This window comes from Centrocercus urophasianus, unplaced genomic scaffold, assembly GCF_019232065.1.
Source record: "Centrocercus urophasianus isolate 14NV4802_14NV808 unplaced genomic scaffold, USGS_Curo_1.0 seq_9, whole genome shotgun sequence".
Taxonomy (NCBI): Eukaryota; Metazoa; Chordata; class Aves; order Galliformes; family Phasianidae; genus Centrocercus; species Centrocercus urophasianus.
The window spans coordinates 9,843,162-9,866,058 of record NW_024885532.1 but is presented as its reverse complement, the minus strand read 5'-3'; the positions used below and the strand labels follow the sequence as shown (position 1 = coordinate 9,866,058).

Below are 22,897 nucleotides of genomic sequence, written 5' to 3'. Positions count from 1 at the left end.
ATTTACAGCCAGTACTTCACAGCACAAGGTCCCACGTCACGGCACCAGACCAGAGCTATCGAATAAATAATGCTCAATCCAATGTATCCTGCCAGCAGTCTTGGTTCCTTCAGCCCATATGGCGACATTCATAAAAGGACATCTTGGCTGCACAATCGCCAGCCATGATGCCTCCTTTCCACGCTCCTTACGCGTGCTCCCTCCTGACCCCTTTTCCTGGCAGAGCTCAGCAGGGCTGCAGCTGCCAACAAGCTACACAGTCACCTCTGCTTGGGATGCCTCCTATCCTGTCCCAGAGGGCAGATCAATCCACAGCTACATACGCAATCTAAATCTCTCCAACATAACAAGCTCTGGCAGTGTCTTTGCTCAAATAAAAATAAATACACTAAAAACTTTTGGTAAGTCCTCTGAGTGGTTTTGGTAAATAGTACTATTTCTAATTGGATGTGCTTTTCATAGAATGGTTTGCATTAGAGGGACCTTCAGCTAGTTGCAACCCCTTGCCATGGGCCCATCCGACGGCACGGCCCCATCCGACCTGGCACAGAGCACCTCCATGATGTGGCACCCTCAGCTTCACTGCACGGCCTCTGCCAGTGCCTCACCACCTTCATAATGATGAATTTCTTCCTTGCACCTAATCTAAATCTCCTTTTTGCTAGTTTAAGGTCATTACACCTTGTCCTATCACTGTATCACAATACTCCTTCCACATCCTTCTTGTTTTCCTCCACTTTTTAAGTTTTTTTTGTTGTGGGTTTTTTTTCAGTTTTTTTTTGTTTTTTTTTTTTGTTGTTTTTTTTTGTTTGTTTTGTTTTGTTTTGGCACTGACTTCTTTGCCCCTGAAAAAACAAGGAAAGGTGTCTTGCCTTTCTCAGACCAAGTACTCTTATCTAAAGGCCTCTGCTGCCGCCATGCTAAACCAATGGTCGAACCTGCCTGTCACACCTCTAAGAGCTGCTCCTGCACATGTGATGCGTGAGCCAAAGCCCGTTCAAGAGGCAGAAAAAGAGCCCTACTGTTCGTTTTTTTTTTCCAGTTGGCGTTTTCCCAGCAATGCCTCCACCCAGACCCAGAGCTGCCGGAGTGTGCCTGAGCACAGCCAGGTGTCCTTAGTATGACCCGCCGGGCCCCAAAAAAGCAGTTTCCGCACAACCGGTGCTCAGCACCACCCGACTGCCCAGCTCCCACGCCACACCGCGGTCGGGGCAACGCAACCTGCCCACCAAGGGTCCGACTGAACCCCTTGCACGGGGCGGGGGTCGCTCGGCACCTCGCAGTCCCAGGCACCGCCCCCGCCCCGTAACCCCACTCGCCTGGTTGGGGTCGGTGGCCCGGAAGACGTGGCAGGCCATGGGGGAGTCGGGGTTGTCGGGCTGCGCCTTGATCAGGTAGGCGAAGTAGGTGAGGTCGTGGCTGTTGTGGATGAAGCGGGCGATGTGCTGCGCCTTGTGCTCGAAGATGAAGACGGCGGGCGCAGGGCTGGCGGGCCGCCCGGGGCCGGGGCTGGCGGGGCCGGCGGGCACGCAGCGCAGCGTGGGCGATCCGAGCAGCAGCAGCACCTCGCGGGCCGGCACGCCGCCGCCCAACGCGCCGCCGGGCTCCTGCCGCTGCCCGCGCCTCCGGATCTCGGCCATCAGCCAAGGCAGCATGGGCAGCGTGGTGCGCCGGTCCAGGCACGCCGAGCCCACGTACCATAGCCTGAAGCGCTTCTCCCCAGGCGGCTGCGGAGGCGGCTCGGGCTGCTGCTCCAGCGGGTGGGAGAGCGGCTCTCCCTCCTCCGGCTTCTCCATGGCGGACACCGCGGTGGAGGCGCGGCCGCGGGGCCTGCACTCAGCCGGGTGGCGGAGCCGGAGCTGCCGCTACGCGAGCATTCTACCGCGCTCCGTTTCGACCCCGCCGCAGCTCTGCACCGCACCTCCTTCCCGAGCGCAGTCAGCCCGCGGGGCGGGGAAGGACGGCGGAGTCGCCCGCCCACTTCGAGACACCCCGGGGAGGGGCGCCGAAGCTACGCCCCGAGTGGGCTGTGAGGCGGGGCAGAGGGCGAAGCCGTGGAGCGCGTCCGAGACACCAGCTGCGGCCCGGCCCGGCCTGGCCTGGCCCGAGTGGTCGCCTCGTCCGCAGCGCTGCAGGGGGAGGAGGAGCGCCTCGGAAAGAACGGCACGAGGAAGGGAGAAGGAGGTGGGAGGGCTGCGGGGGCTGTTCCCCTATGTCGCTTGTAGAAGCTCTGCACTTCTGTATAATTATATTTTATTTTATATTTATATTAGATTATATTCTCAAGGCCGGGTTGGATGGGACCCTGGGCAGGCTGATACAGCGAGTGGCAACTCTCAGTCTATGGCAAGGCCTGGTATGGGTTGTGGGGAGTCAGAGCTTGTTGTGCCCTAGGTGCCTCCTTACTGCTGCCAGGAGGCTCTAGAGCATCTGGTGGTTCATCCCAGGGTCCCTGAGCTTCACCAGCCTTCTAGAATCTGAATCATAGCGTGAGGAGGAATCCCTAGCCGCCTTTTCCACACCTCTGTATGAAATGCTGTTCATCACACCAGGACTCTGTTTGCACTTCACTTACTGAGGAGTTGTGGGGATGTGGTTTAGGAGCATGGTGGTGATGGGTTGGTGGTTGACTAGATGATCTTAGAGATCCTTTCTGACTTAAATGATCTTATGATTCTTTGTTGGTCCGCAACATCACAGGTGGATGTTGGAGGTATGGCAGTAGAGGCTGGACCTTCCCACCAATATTGTTACATGTTGTTGCTGTGCAATAGATGGCAGCAGTGGGGCAGTCTGACAAATGGTGTCTGACATGGAAGCATGTATGAAGCAAAGGTGTGTCGCTGAATTCCTCCATGCAGAAAAAATGGCTCCCACTGACATCCACTGATGTTTGCAGAATGCTGATGGAGACCAAACAGTGGATGTGAGCACTGTGAGGCGGTGCGTGATATGGGTCAGCAGTGGCAACAGTGGGTCACCTCCAGTGGTACGGATTTTTACGAGAGGGGCATCCAGGCTCTCATTCATCACTGGTGAAAATGCACAGATAATGGTAGTGACTTTTTGAAAAATAGTGTTTGTAGCTAAGAATTTGCTTTATCAAATATTGTTATTATGCTCTTTGTATCTGTTGTAGTTTACATGGAAATAAATAGGGGGCATTAGTTTCAGAGTGACCTATTTAGTAACTGGGCTCCTCCACGGACAGAGCTTTTTCCAGTCAGACAGCATCCAAACCCACTGTGAAGTTTACACAGTTTAAAATAAACTGGTTTATTGACTATCCTTGCATTCACATAGGCAGCAACAGCAGCAGTAACTTTCAGCAGTGTGGTGCCGTGGTAAGCCTTAACCCTGTCTGTCTGCTCTCTGAAACAAGCCTGGAGCTGGGGCTCCCTGTATGCTGGGTACATGGGCAGAGAGCGAACACAGAATACAACCAGTCACATAACCCACAACAAACAGAACTGATGCCAATACTTGTGATGATGGTAGTTCATTTAGTAGTGTTAAAAACAACTGTGCTCATCTCCTGAACATTTTGTTCTTCTTTTTGACGCATTAATCATCTGGTTAAATGTATTCTGGTTTATGGATAATCAGCTGCACTCTTCAGCTTTAATGCTAGCACTTGGAAAAGACCTCAAGCATAGCCCTTCCCATCATCATCCTAAAATCATAGAATTATAGAATAGCTTGGGTTGGAAGGGACATTAAAAGACATCTAGTTCCAACACCCCACCATGGGCAGGGCTGCCACCCACCAGTTCAGGCTGTCCAGGGCCCCATCCAGCCTGGCCTTGAATGCCTCCAGCATGGAGTACCCACAGTTTTTCTGGGTAGAGGGATAAGCTTGTCTTAGGACAGCTAAAAGCAAATAAGCATAGACTGGGCATCACCTGTAACATTTTATTAGAAGGGTACAAAATCAAACCCAGAAGAAGCCCTTGATTGCCGCAGTTCGCTGCTTCGGAGCTGTCCCAGCCAGAACTGCAGTGACTGACTGTGAGGTACAGGGGGCTTTCGGTCGGTTCCTTCATACAGGTAACCCCGAGATAACAGAGCAGCCCGGCAGCTCTCAAGAGCAGCTGACGTGAAGTGGGTGTTTCCAGGACAACGGCTCTGCATCCATGCCCTCTGCCTAGAAAAAACATTCGGGACAGAGAAGAGGAGTCGAGGTGTGTGAATCACATGGACTGTTCAGACGAAGTGAAACAGTCATTGGTTTCTGGACACAGCAAGGTGCATCCATGGTCACCACACGGTGGCGAGCTGCTGCTAAAAGGAACACAGAGATCCAGACTGAAAGCATAAATGCCCATGCCACAGTTCAGGTCTCAGACTGCAGAGAATGCCTGGCCCTGTCACTGCTACAGGAGGGCAGCCCGGATACTAGCTGTGTGCGATGTGAGCAGGTGGATGATCTGCTCAGCCTGGTGATAGAGCTAAAGGAGGAAGCAGAAAGGCTGAGGAATGTCCAGGATCGTGGGAAGGGGATCAACTGGTGGAGTCATACACTGCCATTCCTACAGGAAGGGTGCAGGGGAGATGCTCCTGAAGCAGTGGGGGATCATCTGCCATCTCACAGTCAGGTAGAAAGGGGTGACCTCAAAGACAGCGAGGGATGGAAACAAGTCCCTGTTCGGGGCAACAAGCAGAATGCCCCTCAGCCTGTCCCACCTTTCAGGTGCCCTTATGTAACAGGCATGAGGCTCTGGAGCTGGACTGGCAGTTGTGGATGTCAGTGAAATTCCATCCGTGCAGGAGAGGTTGCCCAAGGCTAGTCAGTCTGCCTCCCCTTTTTGCTACAGTGTCAGTCAGGAAAGGGCTGCTGTCATAGGGGACTCCCTTCTCAGGGGAACCAAGGGCCTGATATGCCACTTCCCCACAGGGGGGTGTGTTGCCTGCCTGGTGCCTGGGTGAGAGATGTTGCTAGGAACATCACTCACCTGATTAAGCCCTCCAGTTATTATCCATTACTGGTTTTCCACATTGGAAATGAAGAGGAGGCAAAAGAAGTTCTCGGGTGACCAAAAGGGACTTCAGGGCTCTGGGAAGACCGCTGAAGGGATCAGGAGTGTGAGTTGTGTTCTCCTTTGTCCTCTCATTGGTGACTGGAATCTGCACAAAAGGAGGAGGGTGGACATGCTGAATGAATGGCTTTGCAAATGATGTCGCACTCAAGACTTTGGGTTCTGTGCCTTGAGACACAGCCTTGAGAAACGGAGAATGCAGAGAGCCAACTGACTAGAAGGGCCACAATATTCTTGGGAACAAGCTGGCTGGGCTGGTTAGCAGGGCTTTAAATTAGATTTGATGGGGGAAGGGGGTGTACTAGGTGACAGAGAAGCACATGGGAATGCTGTCACCTTGGCAGGCAGTAAGGGAAAACCCCAGATTTGTCCTGGAAGTATTAGGGAGGGCTGCTTTGAGAAGGCAATGAGGCCGGTAGTTGAAGTGCCTCTGTACCAATCCATGCAACATGGGAAATAAACAGGAGGAGCTAGAAACTGTGGTGCAATTGGGAAAATATGACCTAATTGCTGCCACGGAAACATGGTGGGATGAATCCCATGATTGGAATACCCTGATTGAGGACTATAGACTTTTCAGAAGGGATAGACATGGTAGGAGGGGTGGGGGAGTTGCGCTCTATATTAGGAAGTGGATAGATTGAAAGACTGTGTCTGCAAATGCAAGAATATTGGGTTTTTTGGGTTCTTTGATCATGGAGAAGTCTACTCGGCACCTCGTATGAGGGCTGCCAACAGTTATCACCTATCCCAAAGGGGGAAACGGATCCCTGCCCAGGAGTTTGCAGGACTTGTAGAGAGAGCTTTAAACTAGATATGAAGGGGGAAGGGGAAAAAAACAGGCCCACTAGAAATGAGCCTGGGGGAGTGGTAATGGGATTAGGGGTGTGGCGAGGGGCTCAGCTGAAGTGCATCTACACCAATGCATGCAGCATGGGCAACAAACAAGAAGAGTTGGCAGCCGTTGTGCGGCAGGCTAACTATGACCTCGTTGCCATTACGGAAACATGGTGGGACCTCTCTCATGACTGGAGTGTATGAAGGATAACTTTCTGATGCAACTGGTGAGGGAGGCGATGAGAGGAGCTGCCCCTCTAGACCTGCTGCTCACAAACAGAGAAGGTCTGGTAGGAGATGTGAAGGTCAGGGGCTGTCTCGGACAGAGTGACCACAAAATGGTAGAGTTCTTGATTCTTGGTGGAGCCAGGAGGGGGAACAGCGAAACTGCTACCTTGGACTTCGGAGGGTGGACTTGGAATTATTCAGAAGACTAGTAGGGGGAATCCCCTGGGTTTCAGTCTTAGAGAGTAAAGGGGTCCAAGATGGCTGGACGCTCTTCAAGAAGGAAGTCTTGAAGGCACAGGAGCTGGCTGTCCCCCTGAGCCGCAAAATGAGCCTGCGGGGAAGAAGCATGGATGAATAGGGAGCTATTCTTGAGGCTCCAGGAGAAAAAGAGAATCTACCTACCGTGGGAGAAGGGACGGGCAACTTAGAAAGAGTACAGAGAAGTTGTTAAGATGTGTATAGAGAAAATCAGAAAGGCAAAAGCCCAGCTTCAACTCAACCTGGCCGGTGGGGTAAAAAGGAACAAGAAACTGTTTTACAAATACAGTAAGAAGAAGACTAAGAAAAATCTCCATTCTTTACTGGATGAGTCTGGGAACATGACCACTGAGGATAAGGAAAAGGCAGAGGTTCTGAACGCCTTCTTTATGTCTGTCTCTAGAGGTCAGACCAGGTATCCTCAGGGAACTCCACTCTCTGACCTGGTAGTCTCAGCTGGGGTGCGGACTGAACCCCCGTGATTCAGGAGGATGCAGTCAGAGACCTACTACTCCAGCTGGACTGTTGTAAGTCCATGGGGCCAGACGAGATTCACCCGAGAGTGCTGAGGAAACTGGCAGAGGTGATAGTCAAGCCGTTTGCCATTATCTATCTGCGCTCCTTGTTGACTGGTGAGGTCTCAGAAGACTGGAGGCTTGCCAATGTGACTCCCATCTACAGGAAGGGATGTAAGGAGAATCTGGGAAACTACAGGCCTGTTAACCTGACCTCAGTGCCAGAGAAGGTTATAAAGCAGATTGTCATGAGGGAGATCATGTGGCGTGTGCGGGACAATGGGGGGAATCAGACCTAGCCAGCATGGGTTCACAAAGGGCAGGTCCTGCTTGACCAACCTGATCTCCTTCTATGATCTAGTGACCTGTCTGGTGTATGAGTGAAAGGCTGTTGATGTAGTGTACCTAGACTTCAGCAAAGCTTTTGACACTGTCTCCCACAGTATTCTGCAGAAGCTGGCAGCCTGTGGCTTGGACTGTATACTCTTGGCTGGAAGGCTGGGCCCAGAGAGTGGTGGCGAATGGAGCTAAACCCAGTTGGCGACCAGTTATGAGTACCTGTCCTCTTCAATATCTTTATTGATGACCCGGATGACGACATTGAATGCACCCTCAGTAAGTATGCGAATGACACCAAGTTGGCTGGAAGTGTTGACCTGCCTGGGAGTAGCAAGGCCCTACAGAGGGATCTGGACTGGCTGGATAGCTGGTCTGAATCTAATGGGATGAGTTTCAACAAGTCCAAATGTTGGGTCCTGCACTTTGGCCACAACAACCCCAGACAGCGTTACAGGCTTGGGGTGGAGTGGCTGGAAGGCTGTGCAGAGGAAATGGACTTGGGGGTATTGATTGATGCTCAGCTGAACATGAGCCAGCAGTGTGCCCAGGTGGCCAAGAAGGCCAATGGCATCCTGGCTTGCATCAGGAATGGTGTTGCCAGCAGGAAAAGGGAAGTGATTGTCCCCCTGTACTCAGTTCTATTGAAACTGCACCTTGAGTACTGTGTCCAGTTTTGGGCCCCTCGCTGCAAGAAAGACATTGAGGCCCTGGAGCGGGTTCAAAGCAGGGCAGCAAAACTGGTGAGGGGTCTGGAGCACAGGCCTTATGAGGAGCGGCTGAAGGAGCTGGGAATGTTCAGTCTGGAGAAATGGAGGCTCAGGGGCGACCTTATTGCTCTCTATAACTACCTGAAGGGAGACTGTAGTGAGATGAGGGTCAGCCTCATCTCTCGTGTAACTAGTGATAGAACTAGACAGAATGGCTTCAAGTTGTGCCAGGGGAGATTTAAGCTGAATGTTAGGAAATACTGTTTTTCTGAAAGAGTGGTCAGGCACTGGAATGGGGTGCCCAGGGAGGTGGTGGAGTCACCAACCCTGGAGGTGTTCAAGGAAAGTTTGGATTTTGTGTTGAGGGGTATGGTTTAGTGACAACTATTGGTGATAGGTGGATTGGTGGATGATCTTGTAGGTCTTTTCCAACCTTGGTGTTTCTGTCATTCTGTGATTCTGAGGAACAGCCACGATCAGGTTGAGAGCTTGTGGGTAAAAATCAAGGATCGGTCCAGTAAAGGGCATCTAGTGATGGGTCTGCTACAGGCCACCTGATCAAGAAGAGGCTGTTGACAAGGCCTTCTTGCTTCAGCTGCAGGAGGTGTCGCACTTGTGGGCTCTTGTCCTGATGGAGGATTTCAACCACCTGGATATCTGCTGGGATAGTGGCATGGCAGGTGGCAGACAATCCAGGACAACTTCTGGTCCGGTAATAGATGGACTAACGCAAAGTGAAGCCTTACTGGACCTGGTGCTCAGTAATGCAGAGGAGAGCAATAGAGATGTTAAGATTGGAGGCAGCCTGAGCTCTAGTGACCATGCATTGGTGGTATTTGTGATCTTGAAGAATGTGGGCCTGGCAAAAAGCAGAACTAGGACCCTGTGCTTTAGAAGAGCAAACTTCTGGCTGCGATCCCCTGGGAAACTGTCCTTAAGGGCATGGGCACAGAACAGAGCTGGCAGCTCTTTAAGGATACCCTTCTGAGAGCGCAACGGCTCTCCATCTCCCAGCAGAAGAAGTCGAGCAGGGGAGGCAGCTGAAATCATCGTGGCTGTGCAAGGAACTGCATCTTAAACTGAGAGAAAAGAGGGAAATGTACAGGGTTCTGTATCCTGGGAGGAATACAGGGCTGTTGTCCATGTGTGTAGAGATAGGATTAAGGAAAGTCAAGATGCAGATGGAGCTGAACATGGTGAGGAATGTGAAAGATAACAAGAAAGGTTTCTACAGGTACATAGGCAGGAAGAGACAGGCCAAGGACAGCATTCTCCCTCTGATAAAAGGTAATGAGGAGCTGGCTTCCTCAGACATAGAAAAAGCTGAGGGACTCAATGAGTACTTTGCCTCAGTCTTCACGGGTGGCCAGGCTTTCCGTGTCTGCCAGGACCATGAGTCTGTAGGTGAGAGTGTGGGGAGTAGTTTCTGTTCCATTGTAACAGTTGAACAAGTCTGAGTCCTCCTCATGAAATTGAACATGTATAAGTCCACATGGCTAGGATGATATCTGTCCTAGGGTTCAGAAAGAGATGGCTGATGTGGTTGCAGAGCTGCTCTCCATCGTATTTGAAATATCATGGCTGTCTGGTGAGGTCCCCAGTGACTGGAAAAAGGGAAATGTTACTCCCACTTTTAAGAAAGGGAGAAAGGAAGACCCGGGGAAATACAGCCAGTGCACCTCACCTCTGTGCCTGGGAAGATCATGGAACAGATCCTCCTAGAAGCTATGCTAAGGCACATACGAGTCAAAGAGGTGATTTGAGACAGCCAGCATGGCTTCACCAAGGGCAGATCTTGCCTGACCAATCTGGTGGCACGATGTGATGGAGTGATGGCTTCAGTGGACGGGGGAAGGGCAATGGATGTTATCAACCTGAATTCTGCAAAGCCTTTGACATGGTCCCTCACCACATCCTTTTCTCTAAATTGGCGAGGTGCAGATTTGAAGGATGGACTGTTCAGTGGATGAGGAATTGGCTGGCTGGACACAGCCAAAGGATTGTGATCAATGGTTCTATGTCAGGGTGGAGGCCAGTCACAAGCGGTGTCCCTCAGGGGTCAGTCTTGGGACCGTGCTCTTCAACATTTTCACTCGCCACTGTTTCTCTTCTAATGCTCAAAACATACTGGGCATTAATTAAGTTTGCCACTTTGCTCTATGGAGCAATAGGTATATACAGTCGATTGAAAACACTGATGAAAATATGTACTTGGTATCTTCATACAGTGTGGCATACAACTCCAGAGGGAGCTGCTAATTTTACAGGACTGGGGATTTTTAAGCAGCTTTCCAGTCTCTCCTCTGAATCCTTTATGCTCACCTGCTTGCATTGTTAATCTCCCTGAATGTATTGCTCATAATTTCAACGATCATGCATCGCGATGTGTCTGATCTCTGTAATAGGAAAGGCTCACCCTTTATTTAACCCAGTCAGTGGTTCACACCATGGAAGGGTGGAGTGTATGGGAACTGTTGATCACTGCCTGGACCTCTGATTGACCACCTGAGGCAAACAATGATTCAGCCACAGGAGCACAGGTGAAGGCAATTCACATGTGTACCAGAAGGGGTGGAGCCTGGCTCCACCTCTCCTAGATCCTGTTTAAGTGCTGACTGCCACTGAGGAAAGATCTCTTTCTGGAGATCGCTCCTTGTGGAGTTTATTGCAAGTTTATAACGCTGATGAGCATTTCCATGTTATCTTTCCACCACAATAATCCTACTTAGCCTAACTTCTGTACACCTACTGATTGTACAATATGTCACAAATTTTATTTACTCAAGAGGAAAATGCAAAAGCCCTCATTACTTCAACACTGCACCAACACTAAAATCTTCCTTCATAACTCAACTGTATGTCTGGTGAGATAAGGTAAAGCTTACCATGAAATACAGGACACATGCAGTCTCAACACAATACCATGAACAGTGCCAATGTAGCTGCCAAAAGAAAAAAAAAAAGGGGCAGAGAACAGATGGGAATCTCTTAATCCTCTTTTCAAAAAGTCTTCCTTGACTCCACTGTAGGTAAATCGACATCTGTTGTCTTGACTCTGTCAACTGCTGAGCGTCTCCCCTCTTCCCACATTCTCAACTGTGAGAACAGTATTGCACACCAGTTATTCAGTTGAGACAATTCCATTTCTCATTTCAAATGTAAACTTTTAAACACCTCTCTCAAATTTCATGCATGGCTACAGCATCTACTGTTTGCCAGTTAGGAAGAGAAAAGCTCACTTTGTTTTAATGTGGCCTAGCTCTCAGGTGAATTTTTTTTTTTTCCTTAAAAACATACCTCTAAGCCACCTTGGACACCAGGAATGCTGAAATTCTGGCCCTTTAGCAAACCAGAAAAATTGCTACCAAATTCAGTAGTGGCAGAAACATCAGAACATTACCTTTCAGATTCAGAAGTAATTCAGAAGTGGAATTAAGCAATACAAACACCTGCATGGCTAAGAAGCATATTATTAAGGAAAATGGCAAAAAACACCAAAAGCTGCATAACAAAATATGGAGGAACGATGCTAGGGTTGTTAAAAAGCATGACAACTTTGAATAGAAAAATGCCAGTGATTGTTCTATGAACAAGATATTGATCTAGAAAAATCTGAGAAACATATATACAGGGAAAAAAAAAAGAAACTGTAATAGATGTCAGTAAAAACATGATGCTATTTGAAGAGCAAGTCATAATGCAGAAGTATAATGTAGAATTAAAAACTACTGTCCTGAGCTACTGCAAAAACAGAAGGTACGGAACGTAATTCTGTTATTAGTAAGAAGCTGATTTTTCTTTGTGTTGCTGGAAATTTTTTTTTGTTGTTAATTAACACAAAAGTTACAGTATTTCCATAAAATGCAAGAAGTAGCATGGAAGTTATAACGAAATGAGTATGTAGTTTACATTATAAGTAGAGAACAAGAAATCCTTACCCCCTTGTCAGTTACACTCCCAAAGGATTACTGTCTTCTAAGACTCTATGTAGCAGTGCCACCTTGTGACCAATGCTATGACAATTTCATCTTAAAAAAAACCCACTGTATAATAGACATGCATTACATCAAGTAATAGAATTCTCCCTTTGTATTACACACATATTAAGGTTACTGTTTTAAAGTTAAGTATGTGAAGTACAAAACTGAAACAGAAATACCCAACTTATAAACATATTTTGTAACATAAACACTAACAACATTTGGAAGCTGGCACCTACACATAATGGACAAAAGCACAGAACTGTTCAGTTCTCACAGTTAAGTCAGATGAAATGGGATCTGACACTGCAGAAAATTGGGGCAAAGAAGAAGAAACACAGTCGGCCATCTCTAAGAAGATCATCAGCAGCCTCAGCTTTATTACTTTCTCAATAACACAAGATCCTGAGTAGAAACACGTATCAGAAACTCAGTTAAAATGGCAGGTCGCTTTTCCTCCTTCCTCCAAGAAAGTCTCTATGACAGTCAAAGTCCTCCCAAAAATCCAGAACTGGGCATACCAAAGTGCCAACCATCATCCCACTAGTCCCATGCACAACTCCAGTGCTATGAGAAAAGGTGGATAAATATGTACCGACAGTGCCGTGCGGTAGAAGCAAACATTTGAACTAAAGTCCACAGTGACATATTGTTATTTATGAAGTGATTGAGCCTCCTCTACAGGCATTAGGAAAGGAGCAATAAAGCAACATACCATGAACACTAAACCCAGCTCTAGGCACTTTGAACATCATACACAGACCTGCATAAAGCCAAATTCCTAAACAAAGTGAGGGTCCATTAAGCTAGCAGTGCCACCAAGAGTTGTATGACATTTGTAAAATTAGTGCTTACTACAGAAGAAAAAGGGAAAAAGTCAACCACAGAGTATTGGATAGGATAGGGGCTGTTGAACTTTAAGTTCCTCAGCTGCTACAATACTTCTCAAAAGATGGGGCATTTTTTTGCAGGTAGATTAAATGACTCAATTTTTTTTTTTTTATGATGTTCTGGTACTCACAAAGGCTAAGCAGAATAATCCTGTTTTCTGTAAAGTGCTGGAAACTGCCCTTTCATTGTACTCACAGTAAGAGGGTAATAAAGCACTCGTATGCTAAGGAAGAGAGCAAACAAAAAGAAGAAACAGTTCTTTCTCTCCACAAGAGCATCCCTCTATTTTATTTTTAGTGAGTCAAAGCTAGCATAACTCCTGGGATACAAATACAGTAAAAAAAATTAATAGTAATAAGGGGGGGGATGGGTAAGGTAAGTAACCTTGTTCACTGTGAAAATACTTCTGAAACACGGTTAAAGAAAGGCAGCACAATTCACTGGAAGCAAAAACCAAGTGACTTAGGCACAGTTTTTCCATTGGCCATGACCTGTAGCTAAATATATGCAGCAGTAGTGCACAGAAATGACTGGAGTCATTTATGTATTCTTTCTGTGAACCTTTTTTCATTTGTACACTAAATAACAAAGGGACTGGTGTGTTTGAAAATAATGTGGGGAAAAAAAAGTGCCACACACACTGAAGACAGAGCTGTTGCCAGGAGATTCCTTCATTAGTCCCTCCTGTGGTTTTGTTTACTGGGTAATACCCTTTCTTCTCTCCATTTTCCTTCCTCTTACCCTGTTCTGGGCAATCGTTGAAAAGAAAAACTGCACATTTGTGTCCTAAATACACATAAGGAAAGAAACCCACTTGCATGCAACACATACAGCACTTGTCTAGCTGTAATTGATACAAATATTCCTTACAGCCTGCACATAACTCTCAGCAACATTACCACTTTCTGACAGAATGACTGCAGTTGTCTGAACCTCATCCTAACTTAATAAGGAAAGAAGCTTAGGTATAGTCTGGTCTGATCCTTAACTTTACCCACAGCAGTATCATAGAATTATAAAGCCTGGATTGAAAAGGACCACAATGATCACCTAGTTTCAGCCCCACTGCTGTGTGCAGGGTCACCAACCACCAGACCAGGCTGCCCAGAGCCACATCCAGCCTGGCCTTGAATGCTTCCAGGGATGGAGCATCCACAGCCTCCTTGGACATGTTCCAACTGCACCACCCTCTGAGTAAAAAACTTCCTCCTAATATCTAACCTAAGCCTCCCTGTTCAAAACCATTCCCCCTTGTCCTATCACTATCCACCCTCATAAACTGTCATTCCCCCTGCTGTTTATATGCTCCCTTCGAGTACTGGAAGGCCACAATGAGGTTTCCCTGGAGCCTTCTCTTTTCCAGGCTAAACAAGCCCAGTTCTCTCAACCTTTCTTCATATATTCAGACTTTCTTCAGTATTTAAGAGACAGACTTCCATGCAGTAGGCTTATAACAAAAAAACAGACCATCTTTTATTTTTGTTACCTCCATGTTTAATGAATGTTTGTGAATTTACAAAAATATTTGTGTTAAACTATTTTGTCTCAATCAACAAGTAGAATTAGGAACACATCAGGAACATCCGATTCTCTTTGAAAATATTTGGCTCCTGCACATACCAACAAACAATTCAAGAGCTTGTTTGAACACGTTCATATTGCTACCCTGCCAAGTATTCGTTTTTTAAAATACAATACGTAGTTCTTCCATTACTCAGTATAGGAATTCCTACAGATACTGATCAGGACAAACCTCCAAGTTTGAGTACAGAGCCAGCTTTTAATCACATCTCCTAGGTGTCCATAAACACCTCAAAATTGTCAGACAGTTGTGCTGGTGTATCACACATGCCTAGGCAATTTCCACCCAGCCCTCCAACTTGATAAGAGTGCAGTGATGCTTCAAAAACATTCATTAGTACATCTGGAACATATAATTTGAAAAAACATAACAGTTATACTCTTCAGAAGCTGGTGTTTTTGTTTTTGGGGGTTTTTTTTTGCCCCTTGGTTATGGGCCAAACAAGAATGATAACTGAACTTTTCCTCACTATCTTTCAGAATGTACTAAACTGCTGTTTCTAGAAGCTAAGACATTATTAATGAAATCTTCCATCCAGTTCTAGAGAAGGCACAAATATTTCCAGCTATCTGAAAAACTTAAATGCACTAGAACAAATGGAAGTACTTGTAATGCTCTAGCTTTACAAAATAAAAGCACCACCAACAACAAGAAGTTCTGGAATTCTTACAGTGATTAAAACCAATTAATTCACTAGGCCACAGCACAACAATATTTTCTGGCTACAGAAGCCCTACATTTCAACTTAAAAAAAAAAAAAAAGTAAACAGTGAAAAATATCATCTGCTCCTATCACTTTTCCAAACACAGAGATGATTTTTTGCACCACATTCAAACCTTGTAATCTGATAAGGGAAAAGGTCTGAGGATAAGACTTCCAGTTTGCCATCCTGTGGCACTCTACTGACACAGTCAACAGAACAACATTCTGCTCTCCCCAGACATGAAGCAAATACCTTTGACTTCTGCAGCACAGAGGAAGGATGGCCAAAGCTTCTACTGTCTTTTGTTAAAGACAACGTTTCATTTATTTGAGATGTAAGTAACTCCAAGTACTGTTTTTATGTACTATGCATAATGCTTACAGAGTGGGAGTGTATCTCTATAGGAAGGACTGCAGTCTGCTCTGTGTTGCAGTCCATTTTCATGAGACAAAAGTGGGCATAACTTGCATCACTGATGTTCAGCCAGCTTCTAAGAAAAGTTACTAAACTATTTACGTGCATTAGAAAGGCAGATGTTCTTATGTAAAGATCCGTCCCAACAACACTGCTTCTTAGTCTGAAGCCACAGCATAAATTCCAGCAGCTTATCAGCGTGAATTGTCTCTCTTCAGATTTATCTGCCTTACTACATTACCAGCAAGTCTTGAAATGCAACAGTAGTGTTTTTTAAAGACCCTGCTATACTTCTAGTTCTAAAGGTTAAACAGAAGAAAAAAATGAAATGCAAGCATACTACCATTTATCACTCTCCCTTTGAAAATGTCCCCATTCACCTTCAGAATCAAAGTCAAAATTTTTCTGGTTAGGACATTTTCTGCGTGAGAAAGCAACGCAGTCCACCAGACTCCTGCCAAACACTTGTTGACTTTCAGTATAGTCATTTCTCTGATGTGTATGATTAATGCACTAGCCTGAACTTTTAAGCCTCTTCCCAGTTTTTCTAGTTCAGAGCACAGAGTGAGGCAGCCACATCAATATTTTAATTTAATCAGAAATCAGGCTGCTACGAAGAACATCAAGCAGAGTGCCACAGATTAGAGCTGGATTAAATACAAAGGAAAAAACACATTAAAATGCTCTGGAATTAATTTCAACTTTCTTCCTATATTTAAAACTAACCTCCAGGCTTCATTTTGGAGAAAAAAGTAGGTTTCCAGGGAAATTTAATTTTCAGAAGTCTGGGTGTTGAGAAATAAGTATTCAAAATAGTCAAGCCATTAGAACAAGTGCATATTCCATTTAAAAGAAAACTGAAAGCCTGGTGTGCAAATACCTGCAACTAACTACTTGGCATTGCTATTCTTCAAGAATAACTGTATGCTTGCCATGTGTAATTTCATATACTCCATACAGTTAATATTACTATTGATTCCAACCACATCTCAATTTTACAGACGAAACTTTAATGTGGGATTTATACTTCTCTTAGTATTTTCTCAGTCAAATTAACATTTTCACATCTTTCTGTATTCTGGAGCTAAATGTGTAGTTTCTTAAATGTAGTTTTTCACTCTCAGAGAGCAAAAAGCCTACTGTGACATTTTTCTGTACAGAGCCTGATCTTTTGTTTATCAGGATAAACAAAGCCGACCACTTTTATAAACAGAATTGGCTTCAAGTTTTCAGAAGCGAAGAAAACTTCACAGCACTGTAAGGATGACTGTGACAAATACCCACCAAAAGGATAAGGATACTGCCAGTGTTCAGCAAGGCATGTATTTGCTCTGCACAGGACATAAAGTTTACCTGATACAAATCTCTCAGAAATTTCAGTATCAAGAACAGTTCTGTTCAAACTGTTTCAAGAACAGCTGCCATTTCCTTGAACTGCCTGAAGAAGTTCTGAAAAGCAAGAATATAAATTTCAGTTGCACAAAGAAAAGCCTAAACTTCAGTGCAAACTATCACATTAGGCAAAATCACTTTATGTTTCTCACATTCCTTCTTTCTCCAATTACAATCTGCATGTTGAACTGGAAGTTTGAACATTCCTTTTTGTGAGATGGTTGCCCTCTGGATGCATTAACTATTCAGTCGTACGTATGATGAATTATTTGTATGGTTGTGCTTATTGATAGGAGAGGATGCTATGGGAAAACACTCGAAATAACTGCTAAACCTCAAAAGAAAAAAAACATAACAAAACCTAAATACTTCTCAGGCAAACACTTCTATTCCCAGTTGAAATAATCCATATTTCTCACACAGAGCAAGCATCCCTTTCTCATATCAGCTGAACAGCAAACTATGAAGTAGGTTTCAACCAGATGGAATACAAGATTTCAGAACACTCAAGAATTCATAATACCTTCCTTAAATTCCCTTCTGTCCAACTGCCAGGACTTAACCTGAGGTTAGCAATTTCACAGAATCAGAATAGTCACCATTTTTGGTAAGGCAGAGGGATGGAATTGAGGACACTTTTAGATCTGCCTTTTCTGCTAAGTCAAAGTGTAAGAGAACAAACTGCTGCCGAATTAACATTTCAGGCTAGGCGGTACAGAATTAAATGCCACAAAATAGGTACTTATCTTCAGTATTTTAAACAATTATTTAGTGTTCAGTCTTTCAATTTCCATATTAGTAAGCATCACAACTGTATATGAAGTACGCATTTGCTTTTTCACAACTATGTCACCAAAAAGACTGAATCACATGAAAAGGGATGACAGGATTACAGACCTTGAACTGTGGGACTGTCATTTCAAAACATTTGTTGGTTATTTGTCCTGAGGGGTCTGCTACTTTTAGTGTCACTGTAACATAGGGATACTTCAGAGACCTGCAGGTGTCAGAGCTCATTGCAACTCCCAGTTTCCATTTAATATCTACAAACTGCAGAGAAAAAAGTTATTGGAAAAAGTACTAAAGAAATCGAGCCTACTGTTGCTATAGTTTTGGACAGATGTTTTGATAGACAATATAGACATTCGCAGCATATCCAAATAGGAAATAAACACACACAGTCAGATATTATTCTGATCTCCTGCTCCCTTTAGTTGTGGAAAGAAAAATGATAATTTATTTCACTTAGTCTGTTTCACTTTGTAAAATACTGACAATACTCAAGAAGTTCTAGGAATAGAAGCTTAAGTCACAGAGTTCACCTGGCTTGTATATCATTTGTGTGTTTGACGTTCTCTTTAGAAGCTTCTAAATCAAATGAAAACATGAGAAAAAGCTGAGTACACAAAAATTTCACAGAAGCAATAACTGAAAAAAATGAAGCTGTAAGTAACTGTTCTTTATATAGAATATTGTAAACACATTTCAGACTGAATAAGTTATCTTTTTTACCCTTCCATGACAGGTAGAAATATTTAACAAAGAAATAAGGTGAGCTTTCAGAAGCTTACTATCCAGCTTCAAACAAAGACTTCTTTTTCCTCATTATTTTTTCTAATTTCATACTCTTAACTGTTGGTGTTAAGAAAAATCTCAAAATGCATATGAACACTTATTTTTTTCAACAAATAAAAGAAATGCTGGAAATTGACAGAAGTTATCTTTAAAATAAAGCTTAAACTTAAGGGAGACAAAGAATAACGGATTCAAGTGCTGATGCTATCAACTCTAAAGAATAATTCAAATAACATTTACATAATTAGCTAGTACTATTGTCTGCCATGCTGTCACTCACCTTCCCTAACAGCACTATGAAATGTATATTTATCATTCAACCAAAAATATGAGACAGGATTTCAATGTCCTTTATTGTATATATTTCTCTTAACTTGTCAAAAATCTGGCAACAAACAGCCAGCAAACTTCTGGGCAATCAAGGCACTGCTTTGTGCTTGACAACACAACAGGCACAGTGAAGCACTGCCAATTCTGAAAAATCATTAGTTCACATGCACTGTATTGTGTAGTTACCTGGCCCACTGTGGTCATATTTCCTTTATCTTCTGACACATCAACAGATTTGCCCTGCTCATTCCATACGTGACGAATAACCTGTATCGCATGTTTAGGCAGCGTGTTGACCGTGCTGCCCAAGGCAGCGATGAGCTCCTCCGTAGAGAGATTGTTCCTGGCTGCTGTGCTGTAGGAAAATCCAAACAACACGTATCTGTTTAATTCTCCAAGAATTTAAGACTATTAACCAGTATTATTAACTTTGAAATGTAGCAGTTTAATTAAACATTTAGGAGAAGCAATTTAAGAAACACCAAGAGGTATTTAAGGACCTTCAGGCAATGGTATAATTTGCACTAACAGGAGTCAAATGATGCAATAAACTGCCAAATGAAAAGGCAGTGAGTCTAGAGGAAAGGCCGCAAAAAGCACTACTCAATTAACTCCCATGAAAACATCAAGCAAAAAAAAAAAAAAAAAAGAGGGAAAAGCACTCTGGTTCCAAAGCTTACAGACAGGTTCTAAGAAGAACAATTGCCACTCTATTTTTGTAGTTACTGAGTCTATATACGTAGGTACTACGCTTTTTTAACCTTATGAACACAAACTAAGCCCTTTTCCCAAATCATTTTATTTCATACATGCTTTGGATGTTATGTTGTAACATTGCTATTAGGTTAATATGAAGGGGGAAAAAAAAAAAAAAAAAGGAAGATAAAAAAAATATAAATTATTGTGTGCTTACCTAAACAAAAAGGACACAGTGTTAGTTATTTTTGCCAGGTCACCAACATTAACCTCAATCCCAGATGTCTGCAGTCTCTGAAGACAGGATGATCAAATAATTAAGTGATATCAACTTCTGATATTAAAAATTTTCTTATAAATACATACATATACACACACAAATAATTTGACCTGCAGAATGCATACATCACAATACATACCACTATTATGCTTGCTTTTAAGTGCTAATATCCAAACTTACCTGACACAGTTCAACTGTATTTACACCTGGGATCTTATGGTTAAGATGTTGAATTATCTGCTCACACTGCAAAGAAAATAAATTTGAAAATATTTTCAAAGCATGTTTTAATTAACTAGATGAGCAAGTCTGAAAAAAAATCATAGAATGGCCTGAGTTGAAAAGGCCCACTGTGATCATGTAGTTTCAACCCCTCTGCTATGTGCAGGGTCACCAACCACCAGACCAGGCTGCCCAGAGCCACATCCAGCCTGGCCTTGAATGCCTCCAGGGATGGGGCATCCACAGCCTCCTTGGGCAACCTGTTCCAGTGCATCTGGAACTGCCCCTGTCTCAGTTTAAAACCATTCCAGTCCCCCTTGTTCTATCACTATCCACCCTTGTAAACAGTCGTTTTAATACTTGGAGATTACAACAGCAACAAAAACTGGTTGACATAAAAATGGACAACAGGATGAGGTTTTAAATGGAAAATGAAGAATAAGGTCATGTAAGCAACTGAAATCAAAATCAAACCCAAGAAAAGTCAACTAATTCAGAACTTTTCAGTATTACCTCACATTTTGTTTCTTAACATGCCATTTTCATACTAATGAATAGCTGTCTTCTTCAAGCGCACAATGCTTTATGACACAGAGAAGCTGAATTTTTTTCTGGACTATTGAGCTCTATATCTCATTAAGACAACAAACAAAACCAAAACCTTAAGTATCTTCAGTAATGAAAACAAACTTTTAGCCATCACTCTGCTCTGGTAGGACTGGTCTATTTCATGTAAACCTACATCATACATACATAAGTTCCACTCTGCAACATGCAGAAAGCAGCGAGCTGAAGGAGGTTTGCTGAAATCTGTGTGCCTGAAGCCCTTCCATATCCCCCTTATGGTTCTACTTACTAGTTCTGCAAAGAAGTCTTGAGGTATCAAACTAATCTTATCTGCTGCACCACCAACATCTGAAAAACACAAACAGTAGTGACCAGAAGCAAGTCCTTTGAGCTTTATTAGCAATAAGTCATCTTTGTAGAAGTCATAGGCTTGCATGGTTTTATTTACCTCAAGAGCAGAGCTTTATTTAACAGGCTTCATCCTGAATTACATTAACAGATCAGGAATGGGAATAACAAATACCTCAGAAACCCAAGCAGAGCCCACGCAATTGGACAGTTTGTCAGTCCTACCGTCAAACAAAAAATCCCCTTCCGCAAAAACTTCCCAGAAAGCCGGGCAGGCCCAGGGCTGCCCTCGGGCACTGAGGACCAGCAGCAACGAGCTGCTGCCCCCGAGCTCAGCTCACCGCAGCCGAGAGAGGGACCCTGTCCGGACCTCCTCCGGGCAGCAGGGACCCCCCATAAGCCGCTGGAGGAGCATCAGTCTCCCCAGGGCCCCTCGGAAACAGGCCGCACCGCTACCTGAGGAACAGGCTCTCATCGGCGCGACCCACCGAGAACAAGGAGCCCCCAGTCGGCCTTCCCGCTAACCCACAGACCCGGGGCTGGGCTCTTCCCTACTTCCCCTCAGCTCCAGTCCCCTCACCCAGCGCCTCCAGAGCCCGCGTCAGCAGCACAGCGGAGCCAGCAGCCATAGCACCGCGATCCCGACAACAACCCACATCCGCCACACAGCGTTCGGCGCTCTGATTGGCTCCGAGCGAGACGGGGGCGGAGCGGGGCAGGCGGCTGAGCAGGACGCATGCGCTGTCTTCTCGGCGCCAGGCTCAGGGACGGTGGGGTTTGTGTGTTGGCGCCTTTTCAGGCTCCTGCTCGCTGGGCGTCGCCCAATAGGCTCAGGGCAGGCATGGGGGGGGAGCTTGGGGTTCTCCTAGAATTATAAAGTCGTTAGGTTTGGAAAAGGCCACTGAGATCATCTAGTCTAACTGCCAATCCATCATTACCATGCCCACTAACCAATGTCCTTTAATGCCATATCTGCATGTTTCTTGAACACCTCCAGGAATGGGACATCCATAGCTTTTCTGGGCAGCGTGTTCCAGCACCTCACTGTTATCACAGTGAAAAACGTCTCCGACATCTAATCCAAATCTTCCCTCTTAGTTCAACCCCTCCTCCCCTCTCCTTGTCCTATTGCTATCTGCCCATGTAAAAAGTTGATTTCCCTCCTTTTTATAAGCTCTCTTTAAGTACTGGAATGCCGCGTTGAGGTTTCCCCTGACTTCTCCATGCTGAACAAGCCAAGCTCCTTCAGTCTGTCTTTGTAGAAGTGGTTCTCCAGCCCTTTGAACATCTCTGTGGCCTTCCCTTGGACCTGCTCCTCCAACTTGATGTCTTTTTTGTCCTGAGGGTCCCAGACCTGGACGCAGTATTCCAGATGGGGCCTCACAAGGGCAGAGTAAAAAGGGACCATCTCCTCCCTCTTCCTGCTGGTCCCCCTCTGTTGATGCAGCCTAGGATACTGTTGGCCTTTCTGTCTGCAAGTGCACACTGTTGGGTCATGTTAAATCTTTCATCTAGCAGGACCCCTATGTCTTTCTCAGCACAGCTACTCTCAAAGTGTTCTTCTCCCAGTCAGTATAAATATCAGGGATTGCCATGATCAAAGTGCAAAACCTTGCACTCGGGCTTGTTGAATGTAATTATGTTCACATGGGCCCACTTTTCAAGCCACTTCTAGTCCTTCCTTCTGTTGTGTCAACTACATCACACAGCTTGGTATCATCAGCAAACTTGCTGGGCATGCACTCAATCCCATCATCTATGTCACTGATAAAGATTCCAACGGGTTCCAAGACAGACCCCTGTGGGGCACCATTCATCACTAGCCTCCACCTGGACACAGAACCATTTACCAAAGCCCTCTGGCTGCTACCTTCCAACCAATTCCTTATCCACTGAATAGTCTACTCTGATATCATCACTTCATCATAGGATGATTGGTGAGGCATGATTTGCCCTTGGTGAAGCCATGCTGTCTGTCTCAGATCACCTACTTGTT

General features: G+C 45.1%; 2 protein-coding genes across 3 annotated transcripts in view; both read right to left on the bottom strand.

The window, feature by feature from the left end:
• TBC1D4 (TBC1 domain family member 4) overlaps positions 1–1,811 on the bottom strand; it is a 105,526-nt gene extending 103,715 nt beyond the window's left edge. Inside the window, exon 1 of the mRNA XM_042838837.1 lies at positions 1,320–1,811. Coding sequence (XP_042694771.1) covers positions 1,320–1,796 — 477 coding nt within the window. The 5' untranslated portion in view covers positions 1,797–1,811. The remainder of the gene's footprint in view (positions 1–1,319) is intronic.
• A 12,451-nt stretch (positions 1,812–14,262) lies between these two features.
• COMMD6 (COMM domain containing 6) lies at positions 14,263–21,571 on the bottom strand. 2 transcript variants are annotated; one of them, XM_042838953.1, is made up of 8 exons: positions 21,482–21,571; positions 20,843–20,901; positions 19,945–20,010; positions 19,702–19,778; positions 18,975–19,143; positions 17,781–17,933; positions 16,845–16,940; positions 14,263–14,715 (listed from the first exon to the last, which is right to left on the bottom strand). In XM_042838953.1, the coding sequence occupies exons 1-7, from the start codon at positions 21,528–21,530 to the stop codon at positions 16,890–16,892; spliced, it is 624 nt and encodes a 207-aa protein (XP_042694887.1). In that variant the 5' UTR covers positions 21,531–21,571; the 3' UTR covers positions 14,263–14,715; positions 16,845–16,889. The 2 variants fall into 2 exon arrangements, with proteins under 2 accessions (XP_042694887.1, XP_042694886.1); XM_042838952.1 differs by having other exon boundaries at positions 14,263–16,940.
• Positions 21,572–22,897: the final 1,326 nt, after the last annotated feature.

Bases quoted from the DNA above. Each gene is read 5' to 3' on its own strand.
- COMMD6 (XM_042838952.1), bottom strand. From the start codon at position 21,530: ATGGCTGCTGGCTCCGCTGTGCTGCTGACGCGGGCTCTGGAGGCGCTG. The intron at 20,902-21,481 runs GTGAGGGGACTG...TGTGTTTTTCAG, and splicing joins GCGGGCTCTGGAGGCGCTGG to ATGTTGGTGGTGCAGCAGAT. The intron at 20,011-20,842 runs GTAAGTAGAACC...TTTTCTTTGCAG, and splicing joins AAGACTTCTTTGCAGAACTA to TGTGAGCAGATAATTCAACA.